This window comes from Nelumbo nucifera, chromosome 8, assembly GCF_055504915.1.
Source record: "Nelumbo nucifera cultivar China Antique chromosome 8, China Antique-T2T, whole genome shotgun sequence".
NCBI classification, from domain to species: Eukaryota; Viridiplantae; Streptophyta; class Magnoliopsida; order Proteales; family Nelumbonaceae; genus Nelumbo; species Nelumbo nucifera.
The window spans coordinates 26,068,350-26,087,022 of NC_142656.1; the positions used below are offsets into that span (position 1 = coordinate 26,068,350).

Genomic DNA, 18,673 nt, shown 5'->3' on the forward strand with positions numbered 1-18,673 from the left:
TTAATCGTTTAGTATGCTACAGGCTAAAGGGGTGGCAATTTTTGACCCCACACGCCTCATTATTTGGTTTCTATATTCTAATTTTCTGATTTTGATTGGTGAATTGCAGGATCTTTCTCATATCAGTTCACTCACATTGGGAAATTACAGCTCTTTGTGTCTACAACTTATCCGATCACCCATCTCTTTTTGCCGTCTGAGTTTTCAAACCAATGAGTGATAGTGACCAAGCGTACTGGATTTCCCCATGTGAAAGAACTGGATTTCCCTCCACCCTGGAAGCATTTACTTCTGCTTTTTCACAGTGGTTGACAAGGCTAGGCTCCAGGCCTGCTTAGGGTTGCAATTTGCAATTCAGATCACCCACAAGAATGTTATCCACACCTAGCCAATGATACTATAGCTGTACATGAATGGTAACGTGCAAATACCGAACTGTATAGTGATGTGTGCATGGATAGGGTCCTTGTGTGTAGGAGATCCGAACAGGTTGGCTCGCTGCTTTGGGCCCAGGCTGATTGTAAAAATATTGTTCATCTTCTTCTTCTTGCAATCCATTCAGTAGCGCCGCCATCCGCCGCCACCCACTGCCGCCTCCACCTATCGCCACCCACTGCGTTGGGCATAGGAATGACCGTTAGCACTGCCGCTGCCGCCTCTGCTTCCGCCCACCTTTGGCAACGTTGCTAGAGGTGGAGGTGGAGGTGGGCGGAGATAGGCACAGGCATTGCCGGAGGCGGTGGCGGGCGGTGTTGATGAATGGATTGAGATAGGAAGAAGATAAACAATGTTTTTGTCTTAAATTGATATTATTTTAAAAAAGTTAACTTATTTTTGAAAATTTTTTTAAAATATTACTTTTATTAATATTAGGGGATAAAAGTTGCCCTTATCTGCCATCCAACTTGAATCAACCTAAATTGCATCCCTAGTCACATTACAGGATTGGAGACAACTTTGGTTGTCCATGTTCCACAGCCTGGGCTATCAGCAGGGCTTTTCTGTGTTGTAGGTTAGTTCACACTACAATGCATGAGTTCGGATTCAGTGGACCCTTAGGTTCACAGGGCGCGTGAACCCTCCAATAGGAGGCGTACACGTTGACTCCTGTGAGCCAACCTTAGCATAACGGCGTTTAACGTAAATTTCTTCCGTCCGGTTGAACCGGACGCTAAAAGACAAAAAAGCTTCATTAATCTCTCCCTCCCATTCTCCCATATCCAGACTATCGATCTCTCCCGTCTTCCGCCGACCAACTAATAAAGCTTCATCAATCTCTCTCTCCTCGTTTTTCTAATTCTAATTAGTCGCTCGTGGTTTTGACTGCTTTGGCATCTATAAAAAAGCTCTGTAATCCTCTTGCGGAGGAACCTTATTCTTCTGTTCCAATCAAAGAATCTCGCCATACCACCGCAATCGCCGTCTCCTCCACCTCCACAAGCCCCACAAAATTGGAGGTTAATTAAAAACAGGTGAACGTAAACGAAGGAATTCCCAGAGAGAAGAAGAGGAGGAGAAGGCCGCAAAAGCCATGGTCGATTCCTTATAAGTAATTGATTGTTGAATATTTGAATGAAACTCTCCTTCTCTAGCACACTCCATTCTTCTTACCATATCAAATATCCCCACTTCTCTCTCTGAAGTCTGTCTCACTCTCTTCCGTCTCTGCATGTCGATCGCAGACCTATGACCTTTCTCCTAAACAAAGCCAATTACAACAATATCCGTACATAGTTTACCTCCCATTCTTTCTCGCTGTCTGTCTCATCTTTCTCTTCACTCACTGCACACACTATGAGGAAGACGAGAGGTTTCAAGTTGGGCCGCAAGCTGGTTAAGGTGTTTAGATGGGTAGTCAGGCCGAATCGAAAGCCAGCTGGCTACCGCCGGTTGGAGTTGGATCCTCCGAGTTGCAAAAGCAAGGCAATATCCAAAATTTGCAACTGGGGGTAATTGCCTGAAGCGAGGGGCGAAGGGACTCTGCTCTTCCAACAAGTCATCAGCCTCCGGCTACAGTCGCTGTGATCGGGAGGCATTGGAAGATAAACCGGTGCAAGTGCCGAAAGGACACATGGTGGTATACGTGGGTCAGAAAGACGACGGTCTTCATCGGTTCTTGGTGCCGGTTATCTACTTCAATCACCCTTTATTCACAGACTTGTTGAGGGAGGCCGGGGAGCATGGGTTCCACCACCCAGATGGGATTACGATACCATGCCAAATAGCTGAGTTAGAAAGCATACAAACGAAGATCGCCGGCTGAGAGAAATCCGTCGGAGCTCCGTGAAATAATGCGGACGCCGCCAGTGGTCTTATATTCTTGAGCTAGGGCTCGAATGAAAAATGGGAAACAGGGAGTTCAAACGAAGAGGGAAAGTTTGGCTTTCTTGATTTACCGCCTAGTTGGACCACGCTAAGAAGGAAAACGGCGAATTCAGCGTTACTTAGAGTAACGGAATACAGGAGAGCCGAAGAGGCGACGTGCTACCCTCCTATTGGAGGGTTCACACGCCCCGTGAACCCAAGGATCCACCGAATCCGGACTCACAGTGCATCGGTACCGTTATACTTATAATCCCAGTTTTAAAAACTGAGACAGAAAGAGAACCGCTTTGACCAATAATTTTTGGGTCAGTGGTTCCATCATATGGGCCAAATATTTGACCTCTCAGGGTAAAAAGGATGCATCACATATATTTATGAGAAAAGAGAGGAGGAGGTGGCTGTCGGTTGGGAAAAGAAAGGGAAAAAAGAAAAAGAAAGAAAAGAAGGAAAGAAAGAAGTAAGGAAGAAGGATGAAGGAGGAAATGATGATTTTCTGGTGATGACAATAGCGGTGGCAGGTGTGGCAACAACAGATCTGAACTCAGATCTCGCAGTTCTCTCTCTTCTTAGTGATCTCAGAAGTGGCCATGAGAGAGAGATATTCTCAAACACCAACCTTATCTGGTGTTTGGCCACTCAATTTTGTGGGATGGTAGATATTCTCTTGCAATAGTGCCATACTAAAATATGATATATATATATATATATATTGCGTTAATAGGTTGAAGATGGAAAAGCCATTTTGGGAACTTTTGGCTAAAAGGCCATTTTTGCCCTTAAACTATGATGGAAAGGCCATTTTAAAGCTAAAATAGATAGACTTTAGAGATGTTGTTGATAGATTCGTTAGAAAACAAACAAAATAATAAAGCATGCTGACGTGGCATTACTCAAATTTGAAAAGGCCGTTTTAGTCCCAAACTTTGAAAAACCTATACTTTAATAAAGTTAATAAAGTAAATTACTTCAAGGTCTACGATGGTATAAAGTTTATTAAGTATAAATTAAATATATTACACTTAGTATGATAATTAAGTAAATTAAGTCAATTATGTAAACTAAGCAATTGAATAAGTAAATTAAGTTAATTAAGTAAATAAATAAATAAAGCTAATTGATCCAAATAAGTAAATTAAGTCAATTAAGAGAGGTTTAAAAAATTGACCTGAAAATTGAACTACTTTGGCCACCGGTTTCTAGGTCAACGGTTTGACCGTTTGATCTAAATGGGTCATCCCATGATATTTTGAAAAATAAAAAATAAAAAATAATTACAACAAAAATGAGCTGAAAACCCTTCATTGGGTCGAACAATTTAGTGGTTCAACTGTTTGGGTCAGTGGTTTGTTGACCAAGTGTAAGGGGATAGACTTATATAATACTAAAGTATCATTGCAGACTAACTACAATAACAAGACTACAGGTTTCATGTTAGTGTGACTAGTAATACTCACCTAAGAAGAGGAAATCTTATAAAGGAAAGGTTGGACAGATTTTTCTTTTCTACCGACTGGAAAGCTTGTTGCCTGGAGGCTCATGTCCTAAATGACTTAATGGTGGGATCTAATCTCAGTCCGGTTATTCTCAACTGTAGTCATCAAGTTAGGAAAGGTAAAAGACCCTTTTGTTTCGAATCAATTTGGCTTACTCACCGCGAATGCAAGGAAAATGTTCATAGAGCCTGGACTTGCCTGAACCCTGGGAATTTTGATGAGGGCCAAATTCTAGATAGGAAGGTGAGAACTTGTCAGAGATACCTTAAAGACTCGAACATTAGGTCCTTTGGGAAGGTACACCAAACTATAAGCCAACTCAAAGAAGAGCTTCTTTCTTTACAATGTCAGCCCCCCTCAGAGAGTAACAGACATGAAGAAGAGAACCTCCACAACCAACTTAGGTTGACTCTTAAGAATGAAGAAGCACTATGGAGGTAGAAATCTAGAATTCAATGGTTAAAAGAAGGCGATCTAAACACTCGTTTCTTCCATCAAACTACATTGATCTGATGCTAGTCCAACAAATTTACACCCTGAAAAGCCATGGCAGTTCTTGGACTCAAAATTCAGAAGAAACAGCCCATGAGATAACCTCCTACTTCTGTAATCTTTTCACATCTATAGGATCCTCTAGTAATCCTCGAATTCTAGAACTAGTGACTCAAAAGATAACTCCAGAAACAAACTCTCTGCTCTCCTTACCTCTAACTTCAGAGGAAATATAACGGACTTTGTTTTTTATGAACCCTAACAAATCTCTAGGCCTAGACGACTTTTCAGCTTTGTTTTATCAATCTTTTTGGAGTGAGGTGGGACCCGATGTCATCAAAGCTGTACAACAAGCCTTTAGTGATGCCAAGGTTAGCTCGGAAATGAATAAAACAAATATCATTCTGATCCCCAAATTGCAAAGGGCAACAACCATTGCTGATTATAGACCAATTAGCTTAACCAATGTGAGATATAGACTCTTTGCAAAATGTCTGGTGAACAGAATCAAAGGCATAATGCCGGAATTAATTGATAACACTCAAGGAGCTTTTGTTGATTAGAGAAGTATTTCAGACAAAATTTTAATAGGTCACAAGATGTTCCGTTTTATGAAGTCCATAAAGAGGGGGAAAACATACTTTATGGCAATCAAAATTGATATGAACAAACCTTTTGATAGGCTGGAATGGAATTTCATTCTCTTAGTTTTGGACAGGCTGGGTCTTAACCAGCACTAGAGGAACATTATCGAGCAATGTCTATCTACAGTGGATTTCTCAGTCATCATCAATGGAAATCAAACCGGCAGTTTCCAATCTTAAAGAGGCATAAGGCAGGGAGACCCTTTGTCCCCCTACCTTTTTGTTTTGGCAGCTCAGGTCCTATCTACAACTCTCACCAAAGCATCAGTAGATGGCACCTTGCGAGGCATCAAAATTTCAAGGCAAGCCACTCCAATAATGAATTTGTTTTTCGTTGGTGATTGTATTTTGTTCATTAAAGTTGATATACAAAATGTCTTAGCTCTAAAAAGCATCCTTGAAGACTTTTGCTTTGCCTCAGGACAACTCATTAACTATACCAAGTCTGAAATCTATTTCAGTAGCAATACCCTCAGGCTTTTAGAAGAATCCTCTCATCCATGATAAGAATTAAGGAAAGAAGAATCCTAGCCAAGTACTTAGGCTCAACATAATGATGGGAAGGAGGAAAAAATCCAACTGATGGACATGCTTGAGAAGACTCTATAAAAAAATGAAAGGATGGAAACCAGTGTTGCTAAATCAAGTCGACAGGGAAATATTAATTAAAGCAGTGGTTACTGCAACTCCCTCCTATATCATGAGTCACTTCAAGATTCCTCTACACTTGATTAGGAAAACTCACAGCAAGTGTGCAGCTTTTTTCTGGGGACAAAAAGAAAATGAGAAGAAAATCCATTGGGTAGGTTGGAGGAAGCTCTGTGGAGGGAAACATGATGGAGGCTTGGGGTTTAGAGATCTTTCACTACTTAACCTAACTCTACTTGCAAATCTAGCTTGGAAATTGCTCCAAAATGAGAACTCCTTGTGGATGACTCTCATGAAAGCCAAGTATTACCTGGGAACAAATCTACTTTCGACTAAAGTAGGGTCCAACCCATCTTGGGGATGGTGAAGCCTGATGGATGGGAAAAACTTCATCATTAAAGGGCTGATTAAAAGAATTGGAAATGGTCAAAATACAAAAATCTGGGATGACCAATGAGTTCTACATCTTCCAAATGGGCAGGTGCAAACGCATAGACCTTCCGACTCCAACCTTGATAAGATCGCAGATTTAATCCTTTTGAATCCCCGAAGATGGAACAATGTGCTGATAAGGCAAACCTTCAATCAACTGGAAGCTAAAGTCATTCTCACAATTCCCCTTTCTTGGCATGGCAGTGAGGACACTTGGATTTGGAAGGGGACCAAAAATGGCCAGTACACAGCAAAGTCTAGGTATCACTTAGGCTGGCAAGAGTAGAATGGACTCACAACAACTATCTCCCAAATTGAAGTTTGGAAAGAAATTTGGAAAGCCAAAGTCTCTCCAAAAGTAAGGAGGTTCTTTTGTTGATGCACCGATAATGCTATAGTTGTTAATGATAACTTGGCAAGAAGACATATTACTAGCCAAAATCTATGTACCAGATGCATGGAAGAGCCAGAATCTGTCATACATATGATATGGTCCTGTGATTTTTCTAGAGCAGTTTGGCTGTCAACCCCCTTGAATTACAGAACAGGGGACTGGTTATTTCGTAGCTTCTTGGACTGGGTGGGAACTTGGAAAAACTTTAGTTGGTGGAACTCAAAGAACAGAGCCGACTGGATAGCACTTCACTTATTTACAAGCTGGAACATTTGGAAGGAGAGGAACAACTAGACACTCAATCAAGTTACTGATGATCCATCTAGAATAGCCAACCTAAGTATCAGTCAAACTCAGGAGTACATCAACAATATAGGTAGCCATGCTACTCAGCCTAGTATTCCTTAGGTTCAAGTAGCCCGTTGGGAGCCACCCCCTTTGGGGTAGGTCAAATGCAATTGCGACGCCTCCTTCAAATCGAACTTAAAGGAGGTCACCATCTCATGCATTTTCCGCTCCCCTGACGGTGATCTTCTTAAAGCCCAAATGGGAAAAATCTATTGCAATTCTATGGATTCAGCAAAAGCCCAAGCTTTAAGGCTTAGTTGCAAACTAGCCATTTCTCTACATAATACAAGGGTTATTTTTGAAGTAAATGCCAAGCAAGTTGCTACGATAGTTGACAAGGATCATTTAGCTCGTTTCTCTCCTGATGGGCTAATTTACAATGATATTGCCCAGCTAAGGAGCTGTTTTACAGGGAGCAAAGTACACCACATCTCTAAAGCTAACAGAATTGGCCATGATCTGGAAGCCAAGGCATGGCATGAAAATTTTGTAATCCAGGAGGGCTCTTCTTGCCCACCCTGGCTCTTTTCTCTTATGAATCAGGATTATCGGAACATGTTCCCCCTTTAAGTTGTTTCAATGAATTGTTCGCTTTCCATCGAAAAAAAATTTTTAACCGACATTCTTAGTACATCCTTTGGAACAAGTCAAGACTTTGAGCTTAGGCTATAAAGCTTGATGGATCTTAAGATTTGGGCCCAAGTCCCTTTTTAATTGATCCCAGATAGAAAACACTAGGATTTCCAAAACCTACTTGGGCCCTACACCCACCAACCTCCTTCGGCCCACCCAAAACCAAATCTTTGCAAGAAACTTGACCCATATTCGAAGCCCCAACCATACCCCACTCCAAGTTTTGAGTTTTCTTCATTGCCTGTGATTAAGGGTGCTTAATAGGGGCTATAATATTTGAATTCGAATTTGATAAAACTGTCCCGCAAGTGCCAAAGGAACATTTCTTACCTCCTCCATCGTTGGAGCCAGGAGGGGGTTATCAATCAGAGCAAATGAAGGAGTTTTACTAAGGGGGCATTCTTTTTTGGGATTTTGAGAGGGGAAAAGTTGGTCAATGGGATTTTGGTTCCCATTGACTAAGAATCCTATGTTCTTTTTTCATATTTATGTGGGGGCCACGGAAAGTTTATTCTCTTGGGTATCACTTTCTTGGGTAAGTGATACCTATCTCTTAGGTGGGTAAATAACTTTCCCACCTAGGGTGAAGGTTGCCAACACTTGAATGGGACAAAGATGCCCCTTTTAATAATAGAATTTTATGGCTAAAATGGTCATTGCCTTGTTTATTAGGAAATAAAAGAACATGGGTAAATGCACTTACCTGGGTAAATATTTCCCAGGAAAAACTTACCCAGGTAATTGCACCTACTCGGGTAAATAACTTTCTGAAAAACGAATGGAGCCTAAGGGTAAAAGACTTAGTCCATGTTTGGGAGTGATTATGTTAAAAATAAGTGCTTAAAAACAAGTGCTTATTCAAATAAGCACTTATTTGCATTTGGCACCCAACTTTTTCAAGTGCTTATTTTAAAAAATATGCACTTATTTTATATTGGGCGTTTGGTGGTCTTTTTCTTCACTAAGCACTTAAATAAGCAATTGTGACTCTTTTGTCCTTCATTTTCTTTCAAAATTTCAAAATATCCATTCCAAAGTGAATGAATAAAAGTAATTTGATAGAAGTGCTTTTATAAAAGTGCTTTTGTAAAAGTATTTTTATAAAAGTACTTTTGTGAAAGTACTTTTATAAAATTACAAAAGTACTTTTATAAAAGTGCTTTGATGTAAAAGTACTTTCGTAAAAGTACTTCCATAAAAGTGCTTTGATGTAAAAGTACTTTCATAAAAGTGCTTTTGTAAAATTACTTTTATAAAAGTGTTTTCATGTAAAAGTACTTATAAAAGTACTTTCTTGTAAAAGTACTTTTTATAAAATTACTTTTGTAAAAGTACTTTCATGAAAGTGTTTTCGTAAAAATACTTTACTTTTGTAAAAGTACTTTTCATAAAATTACTTTTATAAAAGTGCCTTTGTAAAAGGGTATAATTGGTATTCTAAAAATCCACTGGGGACAATTACGTGGGTTGAAAATAATTGAATAAGTACATATTGTATAAGCACTTAATAAAAAAGCTGGAAATATGGGCTTAAAAATAAATCCCCATTTTTAAAATAAGCACTTATTTCAGACTTATTTCTCAAACACCAATAAGTGCTTAATAATATAGTCCCCACCCAAATAAGCACTTCCAAACATGGACTTAAACTTCCTCTGATTTTTATGCTAATACTAATACCTTCCCTCTCTTCTTACAATACTAATATTACCTCCTTATCGGACAAAAACCTCCACTGTGTTTGGAATTTGTGAGGATTCGGTTGCATGTGACTCATATGCAGTTAAACTTTTTAAATATTGCCCTTGTTGGTACTCATATGAAGCAACCACTATTGTTCCTTTTCGGGTTGTTATTTACGGTCAGAATGGCATTATCTTTAACAGGTTTCAGCAACAGATTTTAGTTTTTTTTTTTTTTTTGTTTATTTTGAGTTGGAAAGGCTTTAATCCAACTTTCATTCACCTATAAAATTTTGGTTTATAGTAGTCTCATCGGGAGATAAATCAGAATTAAAGTTCAGTTTACAAGGAGTATAAATACAAATATATACAGTGCAAATATATGTAAAATATAAGGTTTTCACTCTACAAATTTATATTTGTACTGTTTCCAAACTAAGCTTAAACAGAAAAGAAATACAAAAGAGAATGTCACCACCCAAATGGTTGACGAATGACGAGCATGGATTTTTACAATGGTGATGAGGAGGTTGTCGATTGACACAACACAAGCAAACTTAGAGCACGTTTCTATGGAGATTCGGCCTTCTACTTCCGCTGATCATGAGATAAGGAAATTCGGGTCCTAGTTGAATTCAGATAACATTTCAAAAATGAGCAGCGAATGATTGAAAATTTAAAGGACGTTTAAGGGTAAAGGAGTCTTTTTATTGACTCCGGTAGATATAACATTGTTTTGTTCTAACAAGGGAGGTTTTAAGTCGTTTTAAAAAAGAGAGGGGAGATTATAGTATTTATAAGAAATCTGAGACAAGGATCAAGTCTTTTACCTTTTATTTACTCCCCTACCATGCATGGCCCACCCTATGTTTTTTACGAGCTCGGATCTCCTATCCACAAGGATCTTACCTGCACTATCCCACAAGAAACTACAGCTGTACATTGGAAATATCTTCTGTATTTATATGTTATCATTCATGGAGAGATCTTTTCAATTTATAGTTGTAGTGTCTTGTGAAGAGGTGTAAATCAGGCTGTGCTACTCGTGGTACAACATGGCCCGGCACAGCTTAGCACAACGGTCCGTGGGCCGTTCTAGGCCCGGCACAACCATGCGGGCCATGCTAGGCCTGGGGTTTTAGGTCCATGGGTTGGTACGATACGGCACAATCAAGCGAGCCATGTTGCCCACGACCCGGTATGGCCCATATATATTTATATAATATTATATAAATTATAATTATATAATAATATATAGTATATAATATATTAATAAAATAAATATATTTTTTAATTTTATTATACTAATTTATTTATTATTGCATATATAAGCAATTTTATACACAAAATTCATATAAAATTAAAATTTTAAGTTTTTTGTCAATTTTTTTTAAATAAGTAGCTTTGGCCAGATGCACGGCCCAAGGCTCGGCCCACGGGCCAGCCTGGCTCACAGCGCAACATGGCACGGCACGGGCCTGGGCCGTTCTAGACCGACCCCCAAAATTTTCACCGGGGTTGGTTTGGTCCCCATCTAGTCCAAAATCAATTTGGATAGATTGGACGGACCAAAAAGACATATTGGATTTGATCAATCCGGTCCAAAATATTTATTAGATTGGATTGGACTTGGTTTGTCCATAATAAATTTATATTGGATTGGGTTGGATTAAGCCAATATCTAATCCATTGTTATAAGATAAGAATATAGGTGTCAATGGACCAGGTTTGGGTTGAAACCAATCCAAAGGAAAACGAATTTGAACAGATTAGATGGCCCAGACATTGAATTAGACCGGTCCAAAATGATCCAAAAATATTCATTGGACTGGATTGGACCTGGTCCATTTATAATGGACTCAGATTAGATTGGACCGGATTGTACCAAATCCAGTCAACACCCCTACTAACCACCCATGTCCATTATCTTTATAAAAATGCTACCCTTGCCTTAGTTGATGACCTGGCTATCATAGTAAAATCAAATTATTTTAATTCTATGCTTTAAAATGGTGGTTGTCTAAATATTTTAATTTTTAAATCTAACCATTGAGTTATGGCATTTAAAGAAGCACAGTAAAAATATCTTTCGAAATCTAAAAGTCTTTTTGTTTATCTATCAATATATCTTCATGAAACTGTTAATGAGAATTTTTAATATTCAAGTTTTGCAAGAGTAAAGAATGCAATCAGGCATTCCTCGTTTTAAAGATTATGGCTTGCTGAGGTCCCATAATAGGATTTTATTCTCAGTGCACAGGCTTTGTTACACAGAATTGAAGTAGAAAGAAATGACCAATTCAAGCCAAATCAAGTATTATATTTTTGACTTCTGTTTAGTTGCTTTCACTATAATCCAAGTTAAAACCCAAGTAAGGGTGGATAATCTCGAATAGAGATGCCAATTGCTTAACTTAAATGGTGAATTCTACTTCTCTCACCCCTACTTGATTAGGTTAGAGTCAGGTTTATTAGGGTGTAGGGTCAAGTTAGAGTTTTGATTATTTAACCTAAATCAGGTGTAAGTTCACAGAAAAATAACTTAAATTACAAAAATAATCTATAAAGTAAAGAAAAATAACATAAATTACAAAAATAACTTAGAAAATGAAGAAACATAAATTACAAAAATAACCCAAAAAATAACATATTTTACAAAAAAAAGCCAGACATCAAGAAGAAAAAATTTCCTCAGAAAAAAAAAAGATTAGCATTTTAATCAATTACTTTTAATATTTCGAGAAACACTGTAACAAAGCATGTAATTAATAGAAGAGGAAATTTCCTCTTCGTCAAGCATGCTGGGAAGGAGACCAGACATCAAGAAGAGGAAATTTCACTTCCACTTCAACGTCCAAATCCCACCAGCTTGTCTGTAGATTTTAGAGTTGGGAATAATTCCTTTTGGGCTTAAAAGAAATTTCAAAATTCAGTAAGAAAACCTCAGCTAAAAAGGCCAAATGTAAAAACCAAGGGAAGCACAAAAGGAAGCCTAGAAAAAATCCTAATTCCGGAAAAACATGTAGAAGTGAAGAATGACTTTCTGTCCAAAAAAAAATGTCAAAATAAAATGCAGAGAAAAAAAAAAAACAGGTAGAAAAGGAATGAAATGCTCCATTCAAGCCAAAGTCCTCTATTTACATACAAGTGACAAATGAACAGTTGCAACGATCTTGAGAGTTGCGAATGGCTTACCAGTAGTTTCTACACCAGTATCAGATTTCTAGCATGAACTGAGAATGCGAGAAACATCACTATTACATTAGTCTCGAACTCCTTGTACTTGATCCGAACTTCATCGTCTGATCAGTAGAACCTCTGTCTTTCGCGGCTTGAGGCAATGACACTGATAAAGTTCACATCACCATAAGAACATACTCTAATGTTGAATTCTCCGCTGCAAGTAATGTTCTCTGAGGATTGTAGTAATTAGTAAGAAATGTAGGTCGAGAGAGAGAGAGAATAAAGCTCTTTTCAAATCAAAAAGAAAAGTAAAACTTATTGAATGCCTTTTGGATGCCCATAACCCAATGGTCCCAACCCATTCAATCCATTAAAAATATTTTAATGGTCCCATCCCACGGTTAACAAATACGATCCAACCCGCTGATAAATGGGTGGGTTGAGCGGATTGAGTTGTAAATTGCCACCCCTAGCCACGAGTAGTCCACAAAGCGCCAGATGTGAACCAACGTATATTCTTGCTTGAGTCTATATGCCACCTACCAAATGTCAGCATTCTGTAGCAAATTCCATTGCATATTATCCACCGAAGAGGTGGGATCTGCTCCTCCCATAGGGCGCCTCACAATGACCTCACAGGCACATCCCACCGTGAGATGTGCATGTGAGGTCGGTGTGAGGCTCCAAGAGTTTACGAGCAGATTTGGTCTCCCCTCAAATGGATATCGTTTTAGATTCCTCCCTCTATATGCCATTAGCTGTCACGGAGTTAATTGTTGAGGTCCTGTGCGGCATTAGAATGGGGTGAATAAGTCTAAGCAACAAAGCAAATACATACAAAAAAAACAACAAAATGACACACGAATTAGCAAAAAGCTATTTGTATTGCATTAATAGATGACAAGCACAATCACACAGTTTAGTGTCTCGTGCTTAACCTTGACACGCTATTGATTCACTTGACTACATACCTCCCCTCAAAGAGTATGCTAAACTTTTGGAATAATGACATAAGAAAACATCAAAAGAGTGGAAAATCATACTAAGTAATTACAATAATTCCATTGGTGGTCCCCCCTTACAAGATACATACATAGCCCACCCATGACACACATAATAACACCATGAAGGCATGCTGTAAGCACTCTGGTGGCACGACGGTAGGTGCTTAGTGGCACGGTGAAAGAATCACTTTTGACAGTTAGCTGCAATTTCCATTTTGAGCTCTTAGCTCTCTTTGCGCAAACCTCCTCTTTTGCTTAGTTATTTTGGGATATTAATAATTGAGCACCAAAATTGTATTGTCTTCTTTTCTCTTCTTGGCATTATGTAAGCTTTTTGATCAAGTTGAAACTAAATAAGTTTTGAGTTTCCTTTTGGTTCCATGCATAGTTGTTCTTCCTGTGCGCTCTGATTGAACTTGTTTCAGAGACACCGAGCTGAATCCTTAAATCATGTACTTCAGTAGAGGTTGAAGTCGCTGAACCTTGATGGGTTGCAGAGGTCCAGCATTGTTGCCATTGGCTATCTCTACAAGATTAATTTCCCTCCTTCAGACAACATCGGCTGTATCTAGATCTGACAATTTGGTTGGGTGGGTTAGGTTCGGATTGGGTCAAGACACTTCGGGTTGAATTTCTTATTGGGTTGTCAAATGTTTTGGTTAGGGTTGACCTATGGGTCAATTTGGGTCATCCCAAAAAATAACTGAAATTAAAAAAAAAATACATGAAAAATGTCAAAATATTTAAAGGAATTAATCTTAAAATTTCAAATATAAAATAAAAAAACTAACATTTAACAATTCAAAGAATAAACAATAAAGAGTAAAGATTAAATAGTAAAAATTAAAAAGTGGAAACTTCTAACAATGCATAAATAGTCCCAACTCCCAATTAGATTAGACCTGACAATCAGGTCAAAGGATTGACCCATGACCCAACCCAACCCAAGCCGATTTTTTTCTGGGTTGAATCGGGTCATTCTCAAATTCAAGTAGCTAAATATGAGACGCTAACCCTATTTTCTTCGGTTTGAATTCGGTGGGATTGGTAGGCTGGGTCAACTTTTTGCCAGGTCTAACTGTACCAATCCCCCTATTTTTTCCCTTTTCGAAATTGAAGTTCTAATCAGTCTGAATTGTCTACGATTATACTCGGAGTTTAACACTCGGTCCATCTCCACGAACCGTAGAATTCAGGATCCAATTATTCCATTTCAGGTGTTATTCACGAAACAGTTTATCCATGTTAATTAGACCTAATTATTTTGCAGCTCAATTTCATCCTGGTGCAACAGTTTGGGAATGCAAATTAGTTCAATACAAATTTTGGTTTAATTTTGTTTTGTTTGTTTGCAATGCAATGAATTAAGACAAAACCTGAAGTGAAGTAAAACTCGAAGCAAAAGTGAATTTGAACCTTCGCATTTGTTACTGCTGCTGCATGTGAACAGGCCACAAGATATTTCTCCTCAATTTAACTTAGGTCCATCGACTTGTTTGGCATGAATAATTAATTATGGGGTAAATTTATTAAATTACCCTTATGGTTTAGTTAATTGACTAACTCTAATTTTACTGTTTGAAAATTGACTAAGTGTACTCTTACTATTTCTGACAATTGACTAGTTCTATCCCTGCCGCTAGCATCCGTTAATTTTCTGTTAAAATCCGTTTACACTTGACACTATGTGACTTTTAAAAATTTTAAAACCCAATATGACCCTCATCCCTTTCTTCTGGACCAACAACCCCTACAATCTGGAGAGCTTCTTTGGGATCTTGCCAGAAAATGCTAGTGAAGTTGTAGGTTCCAGTGAGATTCCGACGAGTTTGAATAGCGAAATCGAAAATGCAAGAGACTTCATTGGTTGAAGGAATCAACAATAATAACACCAACAACGGAAACAAGAAGAAGAAATATGAGGAATATAGTAAAGAAGAGCCCAAGGTGGTAGCCACGGCTACTGCCGTGGTGGTTCTAGCACCGTTCGTCGTCGGCTAGAGTCGATCTCCCTATTTTCTTCTTCCTCCATCCCCCTCCCAGAGAGAATGGAGAAAGCGGTACTGGTGGGGTGAAGAAGAAAGAGATGATGAAGAACACATTGATATGGGAGTAGCAACACCACTACCAGCGCCTCTCTTGTTTCACTTGAAGAATCACCTCCCAATTCTAGTTTCCAAGACTGCATCGACCTCCCAAGACAAACCTAGTTGTGCAAATTCTATGTCCCAAAGCTTCCATCAGGGGATCTTTGGTTTCTCAAATGGTTTTGACAGATCGACGACGGCACAACAAGCGCAACACATCGCCCAACAAAGTCGGAGGGATAAATTAAGGGTGCAAGGGTTTGAACCACTGCCCCCTTTAGTGGGCATAAAAGCGGAAGAGTCCGGGAGGCTGCCAGGCTATGAGACAGGCGGGATGTTGTCTGAGATGTTCAATTTCTAGCCGGGTGCCCCTCGTGGCTGCGGAGCTCCTAGAAAATCAGATTGCATCCAATCACTGACCTTCGACGGAAGTCCATGGTTCTAGCGCCGTTTGTCATTGGCTAGAGTTGATCTCCCTATTTTCTTCTTCCTTCGTCCCCCTCCTAGATCTGACTTGCGACTTTAAAAAAGGAGAAGATTTCTCTTATTTCTTCTTCCTCCGTCATAGCCATCTATAGATCTAGGACATTTCAGAGAGAGAGATGAGATAAGAGGAAGAAACGACTTTGAACGAAGAAAACTCATCGACCTCCGGCGGAAGTCTGTGATGGTTCCAGCGCCGTTCGTCATTGGCTAGAGTCGACTTTCGTCGGACTTCCGCATTAGTGGCTGCCATCGGTGACGATGGCGACGATAGCCTGTCTGAGAGGGATTGAGTTAAGTTAAAAATAGGGATAAAAATGTAATTTCACATAGGGGTATAACAGGCATTTTACCTTTTTCGTCCATATTTAACGGTTAAGGGTACACTTAGTCAATTGTCAGAAACAATAAGGGTACACATAGTCAATTTTCAAACAGTAAGGGTAGAGTTAGTCAATTAGCTAAACCATAAGGGTAGTTTAAGAATTTTACCCTTAATTATGCACAATTATAATGCACGTTATCATTTAACTTTCTGTAAATACCAAGTCCTATCTCCATCGACTTGGGCTCATTCGCTTTTTGGTAAGTTACTTACTCGGGTAAGTGCACCCATGTTCTTTTATTTCTCATGCAAACAAGACAATGTCCATTTTAACCATAAAATTCCATTATTACAAGGGGCATTTTTGTTTTATTCAAGTATTGGCAACTTTTCCCCAAAGTGGAAAAGTTATTTACCCACCTAGGAGATGGGGGAAAGTTGACAATGTCCTAGGTGGGTAAATAACTTTCCCTGGATAAGTGATACCGTATCACTTAATTGGGTAAGTGATACTCAAGAAAATAAACTTTCCCTAATCCCCACATAAATCTGAAAAAAGAACATAGAACTTTCCCTCCTCTCAGAATCCAGAAAAAGAACTCCCCTCAAATTACTGTAGGAGACAATTGAAAATAAGTTCAGAAAGAATTCATTGAGTTCGGGTGAAAGAGCTTACGTTGTCAATTTTATCAGTCTCAGTCTCTGTTGTTGGACTTGATATGTAACTACAGAAATGAAAAGATTGCGAGTACAAATTTGAAGTTCAGTTTGAGTCCACATTGTTGGAGTTGTACGTACTGAACATGGTTAGAAGACGCAAAAGCAATACAAATTAGAAGTTAAAGGTGAATCTATCTATCTCCCCTTAAGAAAGTTCCTGCAAATCTTCTCCCATGTCTTTCTGTCCCGTTCAGCCACCTCCAATCTTGACTTAGCACATTCAGCGAATGACCTCTGGTAATTAGTTAACTAGCTCAGATTAGATGGCAATCTAAATGAATAAAGTTAATGAAATTACAAGATTTAAATGCATTTTCTTTTGTTTACCTCTATGGAGTTGTTGTTAACAAGACGATCAATGATATTATATAGAATATCTGTGGTGTATTCTGGATGGCCTTGAATGCCTAATATGTGGTCTCCAAGGGTGAACATCTCTACTCTTGTCTTGTCTGAGGAGGCAATTACCTCAGCTCCAAATGGGACCTCCAATACCTATTGTTCCATAGTTAACTTGTTAGAGAGAGAGAGAGAGAGGGAGAGAGGAATGTGAATCTAGCCACCTACCTCATCTTGATGGCACTCAATAATGGAAAGAGAAGGTGGGATTTCCTTTAATCCATCAAAAAAGCCATAATGAGGCAAATCCTCCACCATCTTGACTTTCCTCAGACCAATATCCCAACCACTAAAAGCTCTCCCTACCTTGCCACCCAATGCTCGGCACAGAACCTAACAAAAGCAGAAAAGCAAATTAGCAAAGAATGAATAAAAGCATAACCTAATTACTTTTCTTTCATGTGTATTACTACTATATACGTACCTGATGACCGAAGCATATACCAACAACTTTCTTTCCCATGGCATCTACTGTTTGTAACAAGAGGCAAAGTTTGAGGATCCACAAATCGTTTCCAAAAGCATCAAAAGGGCTACCACTGATCACAAAGCCGTGGTACTCGTCAAGCTCATCCATGTCAGGAAACTCTCCATCGACAACCCTGAACAAATCCCACTGCTCTCCTTCCTCTGCAAACGCATTCATGAAGACATTGAAGTATCCACCATACATTTTCTTCACAAAATCAGAGTCCCTAGCTGCTAGCAGGAGAGCATATCTCCTTTCCCTTGCAACCTTCATCTTTGAGAGAGAGAGAGAGAGAGAGTTGCAAGCAAGCTAAGAGAAGAGATAAAAGAAAAGGAACCAAGTTTCAGGAAGCAAAGATCTAAAACCCACTTGTGTTATGATCTAAAGAGGAAATGGACTGGTTTTTCAGTTGAATGAAAGCCTGAGAGTGCTGTCTTTTTGTTTGTGGTGAATGTCTTATTCTTGTGAAATTTCTTCAAATTTTCCTTTGATTTAGGCAATGAAATTTCTTGATTACGAGGGTAATGGCTGCTACGCGTTTTTACCTAATACTGACCCCACATAGGCACATTGGCTCGTTCGCTGGGATTATTGGCGTAAACAAATCTTTGAACCTACCACCGACCGATTTTAGTCTTCTGCATGGTTTAATCAAATTGAATCTTACTTCAATTCTAGTCAGGTTCATTCGGGTACTATTGAACTGGAGCCAGTTCTTCTTATCTATTCGGTGTGTTTCCATCTTTCCATGCTAGAGTCCCATTGTGACCTGTTTGTCCAGGAAAAGAAAATGAAAATAAATATTTAATTAGTTGGGTTTTAAGGAAAATCACTCCATTTCAGTCCCGACATTTATTTCCATACAGTCTATGCAAACGAGCCTTAGAAATTAAAAGGGAGAATGACCAATCA

At 38.9% G+C, this 18,673-nt stretch overlaps 1 protein-coding gene and 1 pseudogene across 1 annotated transcript; one reads left to right on the top strand and one right to left on the bottom strand.

The window, feature by feature from the left end:
• Positions 1-17: 17 nt before the first annotated feature.
• Positions 18-2,279, top strand: LOC148789782 (auxin-responsive protein SAUR36 pseudogene; annotated as a pseudogene).
• A 14,246-nt stretch (positions 2,280-16,525) lies between these two features.
• LOC104605402 (gamma-glutamyl peptidase 5-like) lies at positions 16,526-18,213 on the bottom strand. Its single transcript, XM_010270148.3, has 4 exons — positions 17,717-18,213; positions 17,461-17,625; positions 17,221-17,388; positions 16,526-17,127 (listed from the first exon to the last, which is right to left on the bottom strand). Exons 1-4 carry the CDS (start codon positions 18,032-18,034, stop codon positions 17,029-17,031), a joined length of 750 nt encoding a protein of 249 aa, XP_010268450.1. The 5' UTR covers positions 18,035-18,213; the 3' UTR covers positions 16,526-17,028.
• Between the last annotated feature and the right edge of the window lie 460 nt (positions 18,214-18,673).